Source organism: Gallus gallus, chromosome 7 (genome assembly GCF_016699485.2).
Source record: "Gallus gallus isolate bGalGal1 chromosome 7, bGalGal1.mat.broiler.GRCg7b, whole genome shotgun sequence".
Taxonomy (NCBI): Eukaryota; Metazoa; Chordata; class Aves; order Galliformes; family Phasianidae; genus Gallus; species Gallus gallus.
Genome location: NC_052538.1, coordinates 5,927,419 through 5,946,975, shown reverse-complemented (window position 1 = coordinate 5,946,975; position 19,557 = coordinate 5,927,419). Strand labels below are relative to the sequence as shown.

The window sequence follows — 19,557 nt, the reverse complement described above, 5'->3', positions numbered from 1 at the left end:
TTGGGCTGCCACAACCCAGGTGCAAGACCTTGCACCTCTGCTACTATTTGTAAAGCCTATTAGAAAAAGGTCAGTGTCAGCTATAGCCAATTAACCATTCCCGATCTCCTTGGAGATTACTTTCTTGCATCTTGAGTTAACTCTTTTTTTTCAATTAGCACTAGAAGACCTCTGTATACCCAATACTCTGGGAAAGGACAGAAACGCCCAACTGCCCTCACCCTTCTGAAAATCTCAGTGTCAATGAAGGAAGCCCCGAATTTCTGAATGTAAAGAGGAATTGTGTATACCTTCAGGAGGTCTTTTCAACTGAGACTTGCGATAGAACAGCATGTAGGCACTCTCTTTACCCTGAAATTGCTTCTCAATATCCTCCTCTTTGATGGGTTGGACTTTTGAATCATTCAGATCAAACCAATGGCAACCAGCAGAACTCTCTCTTAGCCTTGTAGGTGCTTTTTCTGAATTCCATTGGATACCATTCTCCTGAGGAGGGCTTTGGAAAGCTTGTCCTTGAAAATCTGACTTAAATGGGAGCTTGTATTTTTCCTTTAAACCAACTTTGTTTTCATCAGGACTGAACTGAAATATCTGGGGATGATTCTGCAAATACTAAAAATAAAAGTAAGGACAAGGTGCAACAACAACATGTTAGTAAAGGAAGATATACTCAGTGTTAAATATAACATTGCATCAGCTAATTGCATCAGCAATGTGACCCAATTTGTCCTCAAATTCATACACACAACCCATTCAACTCAAGCTGATTTCTCAAGAGGTATTTTCTGTTTTCAAACACACACAATAAAAAAAAACATCATACTAAGAATAAAATTAGAAAACCATACATACACAACTCCCTCAGGAAAAGGAAAAAAATAGAGAAAAACACAAAACCCCTACGTGACCTATGGTAATGCTCACAACAGCACTCAAACTTTGAGATTGTTAATGTTGGGGCACTCAGAACTTGCTTCTATACTTTATGTAGAGGTCAGAAAAACAGCTCCCTCTGTGGAAGACCCACGTTAGATCTCACAAATATTCTAAATTATTTACTTGCAACCTCTATTGTTAGTCTTATTAAAAAAGAACAACATGATTTTTCCACACGTCTGTAACATAAATGCAACAGCATTTTACTTAAAGTGCAAGAAAATGAAGTAACTAATTGGACAAACACAAGACTTTATTTGAAGTGTTAAATTTTGTGGATGTACCCTAACCAACCAAAAAGTGCCTCTTTTTTGAAAATCCATTTCTGTTATGACTTTAAAGCAGTGCTCTTTAATTCTCATCACTGTTTCTATGTCCAAGTGGCAGTACCAATGTTGCAGGTTCATCCACAGACACAAGTGAGACAATGTTTAGTGGCCAAAGCTGACTATTTTAGGCTAACAATATAGATGGAAAAAAGCTTTCAGGCTGATAAGCTATACAGCATCCAATTTGTGTTTCCCAGACTATTAATTTGCCCCACAAACAAATCTCTTACACCTGCACTATCTTGCTAGCCCAAGTGCCACTATTTTCATTTGCCATCCTACTGACTCCTTATTAGAAATATAAAGTTATCTTCATAATAAAAAAAGAAGCTAACAGACATGCACGTCACCTTTCGTAATGCTCCGTACTGTTTTCGGTATTTCTTGTTCCAGGACACCTTTATCTTCTCCAAGAATTTCTGCCCTAATTGATCCACAGGAATTTGTTTACATTCTTCCTACAGAGAAATTAAAAACTAAGATAATGAAGGTTACAGATGTCAAAGAACGCAATTCTCAAGTGATTAAGTCATGGATACTTGTTAATAAGTGAGAGTAGCAGTACATCCTGCAACAGCTTCAGCAAGCAAATTAGGAAATACTAAAAAAAAAAGTGTTTTCTTCTTTGTATGAGTTGCAACGATTCATACTACAATTGGGCTAAATTATGGAGTTTTACATGCTTCAAAATGATCTTGGAAGAGTTCTGTACTGTTAAGCCTGCCTCTTGCACATTTCGGCCCCTTCTTCTGGGTTCCCTAATATCAAAATTGAAGCAATGAACTCTTTACATACCATACCTCTGATAAAATCCCTTTCAACATTGCCAATGGATTTTCTGCTTCTTTGGTATTTTCACTGTCTCTTGAAGGCTGATCTTCAATCAGCCTATCCTCATCTTCCTGTGTAAGAAAAATAGTACATTCACAAACACTGACTTCAAACACTGCCGGCACTTCTCCAGCCTGTACTAAGATTTGCATATGCAGTTTAGAACTGTAAAGCAAATCCTCCAAATGTATATTTCAGAGGAAGCTGTGCATAATGTTTTAGAAAGGACTGTTCTGCAGTCTCTTTACAGAGATATCTGGATGCCACACGGAGATATCCAGTTCATCACATACTGAACACATGGCAAAGATTCACTCATCCACTGCCACAACACTTGAAGCAGCTTGCAGCCAGCTCACTGCAGTGCATATGCACCTGCTGTCTGATTCTGCCCACCTGCCTCACAACAGGCAGCAGGAATACAATAGCCAGGTAATGTGAGAGACAGCAGATCAGAAAGCTAAAATTTGCTACAAAAGCCTAATAGCTTCCAACCTGCAGAGACGGCATACAACCAAAAACTAACCCTCTCAATCAGGTAAAAGAACAAATGCTTCACTAAAGCATTAAGTAGCTTGGATGCCCATTTCATTCTCTAGCTCTTAATGCTTTTCTGAAATATAAGAGACAAGTAAGGAAAAAAACCATTTAGCACTTACTTGTAATTGCCAGTTTCCTAATTCATCCACATCTCTGATATAAACATGATAGTGTCCTCCATAGCAGCCACCTTTATGTATAATAACAGAGAAGAGCTCATACATGTACTCTGAATCATCCATTTCAGTCTTCAAAAAGAAAAATAATAACAATAATAATATATCAGCAAGTCTTTCACACAAGGACACTATCAGCATAGCTTCAGATATCTCTCCATGCCTTTGCATGTGCCAAGACTGAAGGAGCTTTTCAGTGTTGTCCACACAAGTGTGGACCAACGTGATTCTGAGTAACAGTACAAAAAGAAATATTTCAATATTAAAATATTGAAATATTGATGCAAATAATAGAAGAACTCAACCTGATGTTTATAACCAACTTATTTTGTTTAAAAGACTCGAGAAAACCAAACATTTAACAAACCAACTGAAAAAAGGCATCCTCAAATACAAACCCTGAGATGGCATTGCAACATTTCAACTGAAAAAAATAACCCAAAACCCTCTTCAAGGAGAGTGCATCCCTTAAGCATATTATCCACACACTTGAAGGAACAAAAGTTGGCATCAGGCAATGGAACAGCTCATTTTATAACCAAAATAGATGTACAATAATTCACAGAGAAATTAGGGAAAAAAATGAAATAACTGATAAAAACATTTGTAGCTCATTTTATATATGACAACACACATGTATGTAAGCTATCAGACAAAGTTAATACAAAAGCAGATTTAATTTTCTTTCAAGCAAATGTCAGATTAAGTTTTAGGTCATTATTAAACTCTTCCACCTTGTATAGCTACAAGGTATTTCTCTTACTCTGTTAGAAAGTGATCTTTTGGAAACACTTTTGCAAAAGCACTGGAACTAGGGACACAGGAGAACCCCAAAAAGTTTCCTTAATATCTGGCTTTGACTAAATGCAAAATTAAAGATATCTTGACCTTGAGATATCAGTTCTCTGCTGAGCATATAGAAACTTTAACAAATATAACAGTACAAACCTGCTCACAAAAAGGCCTCAGATTTATCTGGATAGGAAAGGTATAGCAACTAGTTTCCTTGTATCGTTCACACTTCTCAAAGTCAAAGTTAAACCTCAGGAGAGAGATGGTGAGAAAGGGAGGCAACTTATGTAGTTTAGCCGACTGTAACATGACAAAAAAAAAGTTATAAGCATATTGTTACACAGAATAACCTTGCTATGGTCAATCGTATTACTCTATTTTCTTTACAAGGAGGCAGACAAGACCGGTATTTTCGTTACTACATAACTAAAGCAATCAAGATCCTTCCCTTACATTGCAGTCTACACCCTCCATGGTCACCAGTCCCATACTTAATCCTGCTATGAAAATGACTGCTGAAAATCAAGACAGTAATTTTCATCTGCTGTGACTACTGGACTACTTCTGAATTCAAAAGAAATGGTCCAAAATACATCACTAGAAGATATCACAGTGACATGTTGCTTAAGATATGCCAGATTGACTGAAGAAGACAGCCTTGAGTAAGATCTGCAGCCTACAATAAATTAGCATGAGGTTGTGTCTGATGTATCCTGGAAGACTACAGACACCCACAGAACAATTAAGCAAGAGTTAAAATCTCTCTTCGTTTTATTTTGTTTATAGTGGTGAGAAACTTTGGGCAGGAAAGCCAAACATAATCCATTTTAGAAAGGCAGAATCACAGAATCATTTAGATTGGACCCTTAGGATCATCAAGTCCAACCATCCACCTCACGCCTAATTCACTGAGATCAAACAACAAGGTGCGTAAGCACATCAGAAACATTGGTGTCAAACCCAACCAACTACCTTGCATCACCTCTGAACATAACTTCAGATTCAGTTCTTGAACAAGGAGTTCTCCAACATCTGATTTTTTCAGAGGTCAAGACAAAAGAGGGTAGGAAATAACATCCAAAGACACAGAGAATACTAAAGAAATGGAGGAGTGGTGTTTCTAGGTATGGGCCACGGTGTCTTTTAAACAAGCTAGGTGTGTACAGACATTCTCTGTCAGAGTGACTCAGCAGGTACCTCACTCGCCGGCAGCACTGACTCTGTAAGCAACTGTGATCACGCACACTACAAATGCTGCACCTGTGGCCCCAGCCACACTGCTGATCCACAGCTATGCAACTTTGTGTTCAAGTTCCAAATTCCCCTTGTCTTGAGTGGATGATCACATTTCAGAGGTAGCCAACTGTTATCTTGCACTCCCTTTGAACTCAGGGAAGTTGAACTCACTTAGAACCAAGCCACATGAGGCACTGGCAAATCTTCCTGAAGTCCTCTATGGTACTGATTAACTGTGACTGACCTGAACTTACCTCTGCACCTCTTCCTTTCCACATTAAACATGATGCAAGGTTTGCTCATCCTGATGCAGAGTCCAGGACAAAGAGCTTAGTCATTGTGAAGAAGGGATAACATACCAAAGGCAAAGTGCACTAGCAGCTGCCTATATCTGCTTCCCCTTTACTGTCTTTTACCAGGAGTAAGAGGAAAAACAAGACTCCTGGTAGAGCCCACAGACTGAAGCCACTGGCTTAGCATGTGGCTTAGCTTGCTGAAAGAAATGACATGGTGGTACTTATACCAGAAGTAAGCTGGCAGATGGGAAAGACACAGGCGTATGCTGTGAAAATACACACATCCATTGCCATAAACACTGGAAAACTTGAACAGTTACTTCCATGTTACCCACTTAAGGGCTCTAGAACACTGCAGCAGAATTTTTCTGTTAACGCATCACTGCGAGCTGTTCAGCACAGAAACAATGCAATACCTGAATCAAGAGACCCCATTTCCCTGAACAAAGCAGCAGTCACTTATGTTCCTCTGCTATGGGTGCTCCTCATGTAAGAATTTCCAGCTAGTTTATTTCATTCTTTTCTTTAGGCTCTAGCTTATCTTTCAGCCTATGCTCTGAAATGCCCAAAGCCAGGTGCAGTAGAAGTGTGTGAATGCAGCAGTACTCTCATAATCACATGCCATCCTACTCATCATTACTTAAAGACTGCAACAACATTCAAGTCAGGAAATAGATCACATAGCTGCTGAGGTTAAAATGAAGTCCATTTTTGGTATGCTCTTATAACATTATTTTTTAAAAATTATTATTTTGGGGCTAGAGGGTAGACACAGTAATGCAAATGAAGTGTCTCAGCATTAGCAAATCAAACACTGGAAAATGACCTGATGGATTACCTTTGATGCTTCAACAAGCTTATCACAGGCTCCACATCGATACAAGTTCTCATTTTCAAAGTATTCTTCCTCCACATACATGTTCCACAGGGCCTCCTCCAAGCCAGCTACACCTTTTACTGCCACTGTTAGGTCTAAGAAATCTTCCTACGCAGAAGTACAACAACAAGATAATAAGTAGAGTAAATTTAGGGTACATTCTAAAGACGTTCATCCTTCCTACCACAGAAGACACAAGCACTCATTTTGCTTTTGTTATTGGCAGGAAAAAAGAGAAATCCATCCATACATCCACAGATATTCTTATTTTCTTAATTACAAAGAACAGTAAAGGACTGTAAAGATGTTTTTACTGTTGTTACCCCACTGTTCAGCTGTCTGATAACTACATCTACAGGCAGAACTTGTCAACTCAGATGTAATAATGTTTGCTGATTTTTTTTTTTAAGCTCATGAGTCACATCTTCATACGTGTGACTTAGAAAATTCCAGCTAAGACCTAGTAACAGTCAGTCATGCACAATTTCCAAACATTTGCAAGCCTGCAGCGCCCTAACCAATATCTAGATTCACTATGACCACCAGTGATGCTGCAGAAAGATGTCATCTATTTTATTTTTTTTCTTTGATAGAGCAATGGGAACAGAAACCTAACTTGGAAAATCCTCTAGCTTTACCTGTCTCTCACTGATGTTCTTGCATTCCTTACAAACAATCTGGTTGACAACAGTCCCGTGGTATAACCGATTAATAAGGTCATGACCTGAAGTCCCCACAAGGGAAGTCTCCAAAGCACTGAACAGAATCCGATTCAGTTCCTGCACATCATGCTGCCTCATTTCCTGCACAACATAAAACAAGCTCAAAGAAATAAATTAGTGCCATCTGCTTTGCTTATTGCTTAAAAACAACTTAAACTATACGTGCTAGAAACCTGCCTCAATGGTTACCCATATATTCACTACTTTGAGAAAAGTTTATTATTAGTTGTTATTCTTAATTCAGTCATGCTTTTTGTAGTAGTTACAAGTGCATAAAATATAACACATGAGAAACAGTTTCATCTATGTAGATCTCCACTAAGCTCTAGGATGCATTACACAGAACACAGAAATTGAAGTAACTAAAGGACAAGTAGCCTAATTACTGTTGAAAAAGCATTCCTGCAAAAACAATAGTACAGCTACTCCAAATGTATTTAAAGGAACAATTTTCTCCTGCTGCTGACTGGAAACAACTGACACAGTGCATGTGGAGATACAACAGCACAGAAGAAAAGCTGGCCCAATTAATTGCTATCTCCACAGCTTGAAATATTTTAAGCTAGTTTTTGAATGTCAGACTTCCAATATCAATGGTGCCACAGTTGCCAATTTGTACCTCATTGCTGTTCCAACCAAAGCTCTCAGTAAGGTCCGTTGTAGATGCAGCCTGCTGATCTAAGAGCAGGAGCTGGGCAAACAACCGTTGAAGCTGCAATGGAATTATCCGAACCTAGGAATAACAGAACCAAAATATATCCATCAGATCAGAAAGAGCCTTCAAATCAACAACTGAAATAAAATTATGTAATTTAGTCAAAACAAACAGAACAGAACCTATAATAAACCACCATTAGTGATGGCTTTCATAACTTGACTCTCATCAGAACATCAGTTCCCAAACATGTACAACCCCTCCATACTCAATACAGTCATGGAACATGAGCTTTGTGGTAAAGCAAGACTGGATGGATTCAAATTAAGCCACCACCATAGCACAAAAGGACAACTTTCCTATTTTTCATAACCCTGAAATCTAAGAATGCAGTTACAGACAAGCTGCTCCTTGTTCAGTAAAAAGATATATGATGAGGTGGAAGGAGAAGGGTCAATGTCAACAAGCATTATCAGCTGCCTACTTTTATCTTCAATTTACAAAGGAATTAATATTTCCTAGCAATTAACTGTGACACGTCAACCCAAGGGCTAAAGAATGAAACCAAAGTAGTTTAGCAGACCTGCAGAAGTAGTCAATTTTAGTAAGCACTTCTAAAATAAATACTAAGTTCCAGTCGCGTAATGTTTTTTGTATAGGTGGGCTGTTACACCTGCAGAATCTCAATGCAGTCATCCAGTCTGCACACACTTCATTTGTATTTTTATTTTTTAACTGGTGGCAAATCAGTCATAGCACTGTAGCTTTAGTTACAGTGGAGAAAAACATAGAAAAGCACTGTACAAACTTTGGGATCGTTCCTGCTTCCACTGAAGAACCTCTACTACCAAACTCAGTGGAAACATGCTCAACACCTTCCTTTTGCAGGAAAAGCTTATAGTACTGAAAACTTGCATCTGCGTACAAAAAGGATTTCAACCAATCAGTCTTTCAGTATCAAAGTTCAGCTTTCATTCACCCTCATGAAAATATTGTTTCAAACCATACGGATCAACACTGAACAGGGACAAAATAGAGGAAGATTAAGTACTTTTGCATCTGGTTTGCCGACATCATCCAGAGTCCCAAGTTCTTCGGGTCCTAGGGAGAACAGTGCCTCTGTAATTGTAAAGAAAAATGACACGTTAAGGAAAAAAGGTAATGTTTTCCTTTGAAGATTTATTTTGTTACAATCGTCAAATTTCGTCAAAACACTGTGCAACATATCAACACCATTCATCATTACTTCTGGTTCAAGCTAAAAAGCACATGCAAACATGGAGTTGTTTAGACAGCAAAATTCTAATTTCTTCCATGTTATTTTGGAATGCAACTGTAACGGTTGCATTCCAAAATAAATGGCATGTTATGCAGAGCAATAGCCTCACTTACTTTCACAAGCAGTAAATGTCTAAGATACAACATGTACAACAGTTCTGTTTTGTGTAGAAGTGACAATACTAATTTTAGAGACTAAAAACTGGTTATTCTGTAATAACTCACTTGAATTCAACTGAAATAAACAGTTTATGTTTGTGGTGCTTCTTTAATAAACAATCAGAAATGCAAGTCACTACAAAATATCAATGGAGATTACTTTAAGAAGGTTCTGAACACAGTACCTCTGAATTCTGGTGTGAAAAGCAGAGTCTGCAGAAGGGAATTGAGGTAGCAGGTCCCACCTTGATTTTTGATACCACTAAGATTGGTGAAATCCCTGGGAGCTGGAGGCTCAGAATCTTTGGGCTTTGATTTCTTCCCTTTTCCATAATGATTGTTTGAAATAAAGGAAAAATCCTCTTCAAATAAGTCCCCAAACATCGTGAAAACAAAACAGACCTTTAAAAACACAAAATAATCTACTTACTATGAAAAGCGCAATTGAATCCACCCTCCTGAAACCCTCATAGATCCTCTGCCCCAGCTGTAGAATTTGTTTATACCTTTTTAAGAATCTTATTCTGTTCATTCAAAAAACAAACATCAGATCCATACAGAAATACACATTACATAATAAAAAAGGGCAAATAAAAGCATTCTGAGATAAATGCTTTTAAACTAGAATCAACTTTGCCACATTTCAATCTTGTATCAGCACAAATATGTATGCCAAAATAAATAGCTCCTTCTAAACACCTATTATTTAGTAGTTTTCAAGGTACTTCTTGCAGGAAGTTTATGTAAGGTCCCCAAAATTTGTGAATATGCCTGCACTGTGTCTCTCAATAAATCCACATACACCTAAAATCTGTCTCTAGCTAGTTCAGATGGAAACAGTGCAACATGTAGGCAAAAATACAGCTATGTTTTAGTGAAACATTTTCTTTGCTTCCAGATGTTGAGCAAGCCAGAAACTCAGTGACAAAAAAAAAAAAAAAAAAACCCTTATATTTTTGAGGGTTTTTTTCAGTCTTTTTGGTAGCTCTATAATCTTTCCATGCGTAACAAGATCCCACACGTCAATCTCTTTTGTTTTGTGCTTGCCACTCCCTAGTTTCGCTTGTTGTGCTGCAATATTTGTTTTAGAAACAAATAATCCATGAATTATACTGAAGCACTGAACAATCATTCACTATCTACCTTAACTCCACTTGCAATTTTATGGTTATCACATTAATCCAAAAGCCTCTATGGTGATGTATCCATTCTTACAACTGAACCAGTCCCCCATCTTCCATTATCCTCATAAGGCTTTAGAGGTGTGCAAACCATGGGTTGCTATAGCTAAATAAGTGTTGTTTTGTTCTTGTTCAACTGCTGAGCGTTCATCTTTATGGGAATTGCTTAGTTTTGTTGGTGTTTTTTAAATCATGCCAGAGTCTCACTCCCATATATTCACTTCAAACCCAGCCGCTATGCACACAGTTTACATACGTATTTACCTACAATCAGTGTTACCAGCTATTGCATCATTCAGCTTCTCAGTAGCTTGAAGACTTGAAAACTGCACTAACGGCGCTCGTTTTTCTTGTGATACCTGCTGTTCTGCAGCAATAAAAAATACCTACTTCAGAATTCACTATTTTTTTTTTTAACCAACAGATTACATGCTGAATCCTAGAAGAGCCCTAGAAAAGAGAGAAAGAAACTACCCCTTACTCCGCAAGGGTTCATCTTCAATTTCCCATCTTTTAATTGACTATTCACTCAAGCAAAAACTTTCTTCTTCTCCTGTGCCAGCTTACTTTCCTAGAAAGCCTTCAGTGGCAAACCTTGCTGAATATCTTTTTAAAAGCCAAAAGTAGTCCAGAGCTCCCCACTCATCCAGCTGCTAGTTCTTCAGGTATCTGAGAAATCTCTTTTTATAAAATCGCACAGAATCACAGAATGGCCCGGGTTGAAAAGGACCAGAATGATCATCTAGTTCCAACCCCCCCCCCCCACTGTGTGCAGGGTCACCAACCACCAGACCAGGCTGCCCAGAGCCACATCCAGCCCGGCCTTGAATGCATCCAGGGATGGGGCATCCATAACCTCATCATTACATTAAGTAATTTTAGTCCTTTTGCCTATTTTTTATGTAAAGGCTATACTCTGAGAAGCTGACTATGAAGCAGCATGGAAACAATCACTCTTATTTGTTTTATAACACTTCTTGTTATAACATCTACAATGCATGACCATTTTAAAACTCCTTCAGAAATAAAATCATGCAGTTAGAGTAATGAACACATACAGGGGATAAACCTTCTTTGCAATACCTTTTTCTACTCTGAATGCAGCTCTAAAACCTTGACCTCACCTCCTGTGCTTCAAGACACAACTGATGAACTGAGCACCTTTCAAAAGCTCTCAGCCTTCAGCTATTTTACAGTAGGTGTGTCATATTTACCATTTAACCAAAGATTATGATTCATATTGTTCTCATGTGAACACATACTTTGATCCTAATAGGTTTGCTCAGCATAAAAGCACACACACTTGCGAAGCAATAAGCACCTCACCGCTGACTAGAGCACCCCTCACCACTCCAGAGAAGCAGGTAAGTGGGACAGTGCCAAACCCTCCCTCTCTCCTTGCTTCAGGACCCTCAAAGCATTACTGTGTCTTAGTTTCAGCTGGGAAGGAATTGTTTTCTTCAAAGTGCCCAGTACTATGCTGTGTTTTGGTTCCAGGAGAAAAACAACGTTGGTAACACAGTGATGTTTATAGCTGCTATTAAGCAGGGCTGTAGAGGGCCAAGGCCATTTGCAGCAAAGAGCCTGAGGAGCTGTGCGGGAACAGAATTAGGACAGCTGACTTAAATTGACCAAAGCAATATTCCATACCATATGGCATGAAGCAAAAGGAATTCTGAAGGAGGAAGGAGCTCATCTCTCTCTCTTCCACTGCTCACAGGCTAGCTGGGCATTTCTCAGGGGGTGGCAAGAAACTGCTTGTGCACTACTTGTTATACACATTCATATGTATATACATATAGTCGTAACTATTATCCTTTTCCTTTTCTCTATCCTGGTAAATAATTTTATCTCAGCCTACAAGTTCTACTTTGTTCTCCCCCTACCCCCCCCCCCCCAATCCTCTCCCCCATCCCATCGGTAAGAAGTGAGAGCAATGCTGTGTGGTGCTGAGCCACCTGCTGGCCTCAACCACAACATACTGCCAGCACCTTCCTTCCATTAGAAGTCACAAAATACAGATTAGAAACATAAAATCATAGCATGCTTTTGGCTGGAAAGGCCCTTACAGCCCATCTAGTTCCAACTACGTGGGGTTTGGGGCTGCTTGCCAACAAAAAATGGTTGCCCAGGCCCCATCCAACTTGGCCTTGAATGCCTCCAGCATCAGGGCACCCACAGCTTCACAGGGCAGACCGTGCCAGAGCCTCACTACCCAATAAGTAAATAATTTCCTCCTAATATGTAACCTAGACCTCCCATCTTTCAGTTTAAAGTCAATTCCCCCTTGTCCTGCCCCTACCAGACCATGTGAAGTCGGTCTCCCTCCTGCTTGTAAGCTCCCTTCGAGCACTGCAAGGCCACAACGAGGTATCCCCGGTGCCTCCTATTCCCCAGGCTGAACACCCCCAGACCCCATAGCCTGTATTCATAACAGAAATAATTTTCATCTCTTTTAGAAAGGCTCTCTGCTTCAAAACCCTCTCAAAGCATTGCTAGCTGAGACCAGGAAGCTCACAAGGACCCGGCTCAAAGCTGGGACACCCCGAGAACGGAGCCCCCGAGCCCCTGCAAGCCCCCCCCCCCCCCCTCACCACCGCCAGCAGCCTCCCACCTCGGCTCAGCCGCCTCTTCCCCTCGCGGGCTGCACCCCCGCCCAACACCCGGCTCCGGCTCTGGCTCCGGCTCCACCCCACCAGGCAGCTGCGGCAGCGTTCCACTCTCCGCTCGGCTTTGCCTTGGTTTCGGCCGGGAAGAGGCCCTATCCGCACCGCTCAGAGCAAGTAGAGGGCCCCAAACCACCACCACCGCCTCTCTGTCGCCGCTGCCGCCATTTTTGTTTTGGCGCGGCGCAAAGCGTGCTGAGGGGCCGGCCCGGCCCCGCCAGGCCTGCTGGGGGATGAAGTCCGCTGCTGCGGCGTAGGCTAACGCGGGCTGTAGCAGTTCTGTGCCTGTGACCCTACGTCCTGCTGCGGCCTGCCAGCACAGCCCCCTCCCCAAAGTCCTCCGTAGAGAATCATAGAAGGGCTTAGGTTGGAAGGGACCTTAAAGATCATTCGGTTTCAACCCCTCTGCTCTGGGTGGAGTTGCCCCCCACCAGCTCAGGCTGCCCAGGGCCCCACACAGCCTGGCCTTGGGTGCCTCCAGGGATGGGACATCCACAGCAGCCTGTGCTAGTGCATTACTGCCCCTGAGTAAACAATTCCTTTCTAACATCTAACCTAAACATCTCCTCTCTTAGTTTAAAGCAGTTCTCCCGTGTCCTATCGCTACTGGAGCCAAAACTGCCCAAGAGAGTGCATTTTCAGATGAAAGACAGTTCCTCCATCATAGCTGTGTCCCTTCCCACTATGTCCCTAGCTATGTCCCTTCCCACTGAAGCCTGAAGTTTCCAACTGTCTCCTTGTGTATCCACAAATAAATTTCAGAGGTAACTAGTTGTTACCTTGCGTTGCCTTGAACCCAGAAAAGATTAACTCATAAACAAACCCTTGCCGGATAATCAAGTGAATTAAGTGAGACCCTGGCAAACCAGCAGACACAAAGAAGCTCCCCTAAAGTACTGATTAACTTCCCTTGTCCTCAGTTTGACTCTGCACCCTTTACCTTCCCTATTAGTGGTGTTGCAAGTTTGGCATTTTCCAGTCATCATGACATGAGTCAACAGTGGAAGCCAAAAGGAGGGCAGGTCATATCCCTGGTAGAGCATAAGCTGCTTTCTGCTCTTTAGCTACCAATAAGGTCTGATAGCTGGGCCCACATGTGAGTCTCTTTTGAGTCCAAGTAGGGAGTAGACCTTTACACATATTAAGTATACCATGTTATATCTGGTTCTACTTGATACCTATATTGGTGAAGAGTTTTGCATAACGGAGGTTTCATGGCCATTTTCTAGACTGTGAAAAAACTGCATCGCTTCTTGGAAGGAAGATGCTGGACTTCAAATTCACAGATCTCTGCTTCAGATGCCAGACTAGTCTCTCTAAATGTCTCTTCTTAGTGTTATATTGTAGGCTGTAGGGATAATCCCTTCCTGGTAGCCCAAAAGGCTTTGTTGATCTCACTTTAGCCCTTAACATAACATCCTCCTGATCTGTTTTCAGAGAAATTCTCTGAACATCTGTGTATCCAACCATAATCTAATGTGTTGAGGCTCTTTTCATTTGTTATTGTATTGTGTGAATTCTTTTCACCAAACTTGCCTTCCTTTACCCTGACCGGGATACAACGGTGATCAAGAGAAATGTTTTAAGAAGACTAATTAGGATGTTAAGGAGCTAGTTCTTCACTGAGCACTGAAGAACTCCAATGAGTCAATACAGTGAAGGGTCACTATATTTGGCTATACAAGTAACTAAAAAAAAAAAAAAACAACAACAATACTCACCCACAACTGAGCACAGATCTGAGCAGTAAAACATTAACTAGAATATAACCAGAGAGCAGCACAGCTCAGCAAATACATCCATTCACATCCTATAAAAGCATATTCAAGCTACAGCCTGCAGTAGGAGACACTTTCACAGGCAGTACTCTGTCCACAGGAAAATGACATTGCGGCTCTGCTGTCCACTTGCTGCCTGGATTTTTATCCTCCTCGTTCCTGGCCTGTCTGAAGGAGGGAAACTCCTGGTGGTGCCCATGATTGGAAGCCACTGGCTAAGCATGAAGGAAGTAGTTCAGAAGCTTGCTGAAAAAGGACATGAAGTGGTGGTGCTTAAACCAGAAGTCAGCTGGAATACGGGAGACAAACACAACCATGCATACACTGTGAAAACATACCCAGTGTCCACCAAGTTAGAAGATCTGGATAATGCCTTTAAAGTGTATCTTGCAACTCACCTGAAGAGTATGCCTTTCCCCAAAAATGTTATAGCACTGCACAATATCTTCACATATCTTTTCGAATCCTTCTATGCTCAGTGCAAGGAACTGTTCAGCAGCACGGAAACCCTGCAGTATTTGAATCAAAGCAGCTTTGATGCAGTCCTCACAGATCCCTTTTTTATGTGTGGAGCAACAGTTGCTAATTACCTTTCACTTCCATTTGTGTTCTTCATGAGAGGATTACCTTGCAATCTGCACTTCGAAGCAGCACAGTGCCCAAGCCCTCTCTCATATGTCCCGAGAACATTTTCATTCAACTCAGACCACATGACATTTTTCCAGAGGGTGGAAAACACACTGATTTCATTCCTGGAGCTCTTTTACTGTAATGCCATCTATCAAGACGCAATAAAGTTTTCCTCTGAAGTTCTTCAAAGGGATGTATCCCTGATAGACCTCCTGAACTCTGCTTCTATTTCAATAATGAGGTTTGACTTTGTGTTTGAGTATCCCAGACCAGTGATGCCCAATATGGTCTTTGTTGGAGGTATGAACTGTGCTGAGAAGAAACCACTGCCAAAGGTATGTTCTTCTTCTCACATTACACATTTTCCAAAGGATTGTAATTTCATGTCTTATGGATATTTGGTGGTCTTGATATTCTTTTTCTTTCCAAAATATTTTAATAGATATTAGTCCTGGCATTTTTTATCCATGGTCTGAAATGGAGGCAGGTAACTGTTAACTGAATTCATGTTTTCAGAGGAATCCAACAAGGTTTGACTTTATCAGCTGTATGGTGTCCTCAGTGAATACATATTGTTCTTCTGTCAAATGCAATTTTGGTTTCACCTTCATGGAGTGTAACAAGTATTTTTTTCTTCTGAATGATAATATGCATTTCATTAATTCAAAAAATAATTTTTAATTAACTTGCATTGTTTTTATCTTCATAGCTGAGTATTTCCTAGCTGGCTAATCGTTTCTTGTATGTGTTTCTTGACATTGACTTTTATCTTAATTGTTCTGTGGGAGTTTTAAATACAGCCTATCTAGTTAAAATAGTTAGTAGCTTTGGACATTTCTTACTAGTCGTGGAGGAAGGTACACATTACTTTCCTGTGGTATTTCCTCCTCAATTCTGAAGTGTGGCCACACGGTATCACTACGTAACTGCACCACAATTTCTTTGAGTTAAATTTCTTTTCTTTCTTCACTTACACTTTTTTATGGGTTTATTTAGTTTCCAGTGAATTTCAGCAAAGCAAATACGAAATAAGCTGAATGCAGACATTTCCTTGTGTTTGACTGAAGATAGTGACAATTTACTGATTCAGATTTTAGATATACCATGCCATGTTCTTGCAGACTGTGTGACAGAAGACTTTTATATCCTTTTACATGTCTTTATGTCCTGAAGTTGATGGTCAGACTGGGTGATCTTGGAGGTCGTTTCCAGCGTTGGTAATTCTGTGATACTAAGAAGGTCTCAGATCTGGCAACAGTTTGTAGATTGCTGTTTTCCAAAGGAGTGTAACTATTTTCCCTGTATTTTATACCCAGTGCCTCCTATCATCATAATGATATTTGTCACTGAGTGGAAATCATGTTTTCTGCACCTTTAAAAACCTTGTGTATTCCTCCTATCTTCGCTCTGGTGATATTTTCTATGGAAAATGGTAGCATTTGTCCTGTTTTGCTTGGAATAGCACCCTGCAGCAAAGCAACAGTGCATTAGAGTGTAAACATGCAAATAAGTGGTGTGTATCCATGCACAGGTGTAAGCTCTGTGTCGATCACTACTGTTCAGAAATATAATCATGTGATAAGAATAGGTAGTTCGCTGAAACACAGTAGCCTGCTGCTCAAAAGATAAGAGAATGGAAGGCTGGGATGACCTAGTTACAGGAGAAAATTGTGTAGGAAAACACCTAAAAGGATATGTAATACAAAGTCACAAGGTTTGGTTCTGGAGCTCCCTGGTTCACTCTTACTGGAGCCTGGGAGACTATTCTGTATATGCATTGCTACTGCTTTCTTAGAGCATTACCTGGTGTCCAGTGTCAGTGCTGGATAACCAGGTTCATATTGGCATCTACCAACCTGCTGTAGTTCTTATGCATGACACTTCAGCAGCAAAAAAACACCAGATTCGATTGCAGAATGATTCCTGCTGACTCAGTGTAGAAGCCTATGATATCTAACCACATTAAAATCTTAGAATGTTCTAAGTGGGAAGGAGTCCTTAAGGATCATCGAGTCCAACTCCTGGCTCCACAGAAGACCTTTCGAAACCCAACCCTTATGGCTGAGAGCGGTGTCCCAATGCTCCCTGAGCTCCAGCAGCTCGGAGCCATGCCTACTGCCCTGGGGAGTTGTGGGCCACCATGGGGAGCTGCAGGCTGCCATGAGTTTTCCCCACATTTTCTCTTCTCTAAGTTCCTCAGCTGCTCCTTATACGTCCTGACCTGATGTCCATACACTCAGGAGTTGAAGCAACTTTTTTTTCTTGTTCTTAAGCCTGGAGAACAAGAGTGTTGGCAATTAGATAAGAGTAATTATATGACACTCCTTACAAACGGAGGGGCATCATGATATGTAATCCCAGCAGTGTTTCTGGACATCCATGCTGTGGATCCATTTCTGGCATGGGTTCCCAAGTACCCTTGAGTATGTTGTCAGTAAATGTCCAAGTCCAGTTTCTTCTATCCCAAGGAGCTCTATCAGCTGCACAAACCAGATGGCAGTCTCCATGTGGGTGCTCATCTCACTTAGAATCATAGAATCATAGAATCACTAAGGTTGGAAAAGACCCACAGGATCATCCAGTCCAACCATCCGCCCATCACCAATGGTTCTCGCTAAACCATGTCCCGCAACACAACATCCAAACACTCTTTGAACACCACCAGGCTCGGTGACTCCACCACCTCTCTGGGCAGCCCATTCCAGTGCCTGACCACCCTTTCAGAGAAGTAGTATTTTGTAACGTCCAGCCTGAATCTTCCCTGGCGCAGCTTGAAGCCATTCCCTCTAGTCCTATCACTAGTCACACGAGAGAAGAGGCTGACCCCCAGCTCACTACAACTTCCCTTCAGGTAGTTATAGAGAGCAATAAGGTCTCCCCTCCGCCTCCTCTTCTCTAGACTGAACAATCCCAGCTCCTTCAGCCGCTCTTCATAAGGCACTGCTGGCTCATGTTCAGTCTAGCGTCAATCAACACCCCCAGGTCCATTTCCTCTACACAGTCTTCCAGCCACTCTGCCCCAGGTCTGTAGCATTGCCTGGGGTTATTGTGGCCAAAGTGCAGGACCCGGCATTTGGTCTTGTTGAATCCCATGCCATTGGTTCAGCCCAGCTATCCAGCCTATCCAGATCCCTCTGTAGGGCCTCACTACCCTCAGGCAGATCAACACTTCCAGCCAGCATGGTGTCATCTGCAAACTTACTGAGGGTGCACTCAATGCCCTCATTCAGGTCCTCAATAAAGATATTAAACAGGACAGGCCCCAGAACCAACCCCTGTGGAACACCACTCATGACCAGTCGCCAGCTGGATTTAACTCCATTCACCACCACTCTCTGGGCCCGGCCCTCCAGCTGGTTCCTTACCCAGCCAAGAGTGTATCTGTCCAAGCCACGGACTGCCAGCTTCTGCAGGAGAATACTGTGGGAGACAGTGTCAAAGGCTTTGCTTAAATCTAGGTAGACTACATCAACAGCCTTTTCCTCATCCACCATACGGATCACTAGATCATAGAAAGAGATCAAGTTGGTCAAGCAGGACCTGCCCTTCGTGAACCCATGCTGGCTAAGCCTGATCCCCCGGTTGTCCTGCACGTGCCATGCGATCTCCCTCAAGACAATCTGCTCCATAATCTTCCCTGGCACCGAGGTCAGGTTAACAGACCTGTAGTTCCCCGGATCCTCCCTACAGCCCTTCTTGTAGATGGGAGTCACATTGGCAAGCCTCCAGTCTTCTGGGACCTCACCCGTCAACAAGGAGCGCTGATAGATGATGGAAAGCGGCTTGGCTATCACCTCCGCCAGTTCCCTCAGCACTCTCAGGTGAATCTCATCCGGTCCCATGGACTTGTGGCAGTCCAGTTGGAGTAGCAGGTCTCTGACTGTTTCCTCCTGAATCGTGGGGGGTTTAGTCTGCTCCCCAGCCAAGGCTGCCAGGTCAGAGAGTGGAGAAACCTGAGGATAACTGGTCTGACTTTTAAAGACAGCTGTAAAGAAGGCATTCAGAACGTCTGCCTTTTCCTTATCCTCAGTGGTCACAATCCCAGCCTCATCCAGTAAAGAATGGAGATTCTCCCTGGTTCTCCTCTTACTGTTGATATACTTGTAAAAGAGTTTCTTGTTCCCTTTTACCCCAGCAGCCAGGCTGAGTTCAAGCTGGGCTTTTGCCTTTCTGATTTTCTCCCTGCACATCTTAACAACTTCTTTGTATTCTTTCCGGGTTGCCCGTCCCTTCTTCCACAGGAGGTAGATTCTCTTTTTCATCTGGAGCCTCAAGAATAGATCCCTATTCATCCACACCGGTCTTCTTCCGCGCCGGATCATTTTCCGGCTCAGAGGGACAGCCTGCTCCTGCACCTTTAAGACTTCCTTCTTGAAGAGCAACCAGCCATCTTGTACCTCTTTACTCTCTAAGACTGACCCCCAGGGGACTCTCCTTACTAGTCTCCTGAACAATTCAAAGTCTGCCCTCCGGAA

The 19,557-nt window shown here is 41.8% G+C and overlaps 2 protein-coding genes across 13 annotated transcripts in view; one reads left to right on the top strand and one right to left on the bottom strand.

Moving 5' to 3' along the window:
• USP40 (ubiquitin specific peptidase 40) overlaps window positions 1–12,861 on the bottom strand; it is a 33,795-nt gene extending 20,934 nt beyond the window's left edge. For 4 of the 12 annotated variants that reach the window (XR_003075991.3, XR_005861229.2, NM_001397585.1 and 1 more), the window contains exons 1-11: window positions 12,623–12,861; window positions 9,013–9,229; window positions 8,442–8,509; window positions 7,355–7,468; window positions 6,652–6,816; window positions 5,975–6,121; window positions 3,761–3,904; window positions 2,756–2,884; window positions 2,066–2,167; window positions 1,616–1,723; window positions 291–612 (exon numbers count right to left, since the gene is read on the bottom strand). Coding sequence is in view for 9 of the 12 variants with exons in the window: in NM_001397585.1 (NP_001384514.1) it covers window positions 291–612; window positions 1,616–1,723; window positions 2,066–2,167; window positions 2,756–2,884; window positions 3,761–3,904; window positions 5,975–6,121; window positions 6,652–6,816; window positions 7,355–7,468; window positions 8,442–8,509; window positions 9,013–9,211 (1,498 nt within the window). In the remaining 3 variants the exon portion in view is untranslated. Of the gene's footprint in view, window positions 1–290; window positions 613–1,615; window positions 1,724–2,060; window positions 2,168–2,755; window positions 2,885–3,760; window positions 3,905–5,974; window positions 6,122–6,651; window positions 6,817–7,354; window positions 7,469–8,441; window positions 8,510–9,012; window positions 9,230–10,272; window positions 10,376–12,622 lie in introns of those variants that run through there. The other 8 variants (XM_015289069.4, XM_015289071.4, XM_015289070.4 and 5 more) reach the window with 8 other exon arrangements.
• Window positions 11,308–15,546, top strand: LOC121111296 (UDP-glucuronosyltransferase 1A9-like). The gene is made up of 2 exons (XM_040703951.2): window positions 11,308–11,372; window positions 14,553–15,546. Exon 2 carries the CDS (start codon window positions 14,557–14,559, stop codon window positions 15,529–15,531), a length of 975 nt encoding a protein of 324 aa, XP_040559885.1. The 5' UTR covers window positions 11,308–11,372; window positions 14,553–14,556; the 3' UTR covers window positions 15,532–15,546.
• Window positions 15,547–19,557: the final 4,011 nt, after the last annotated feature.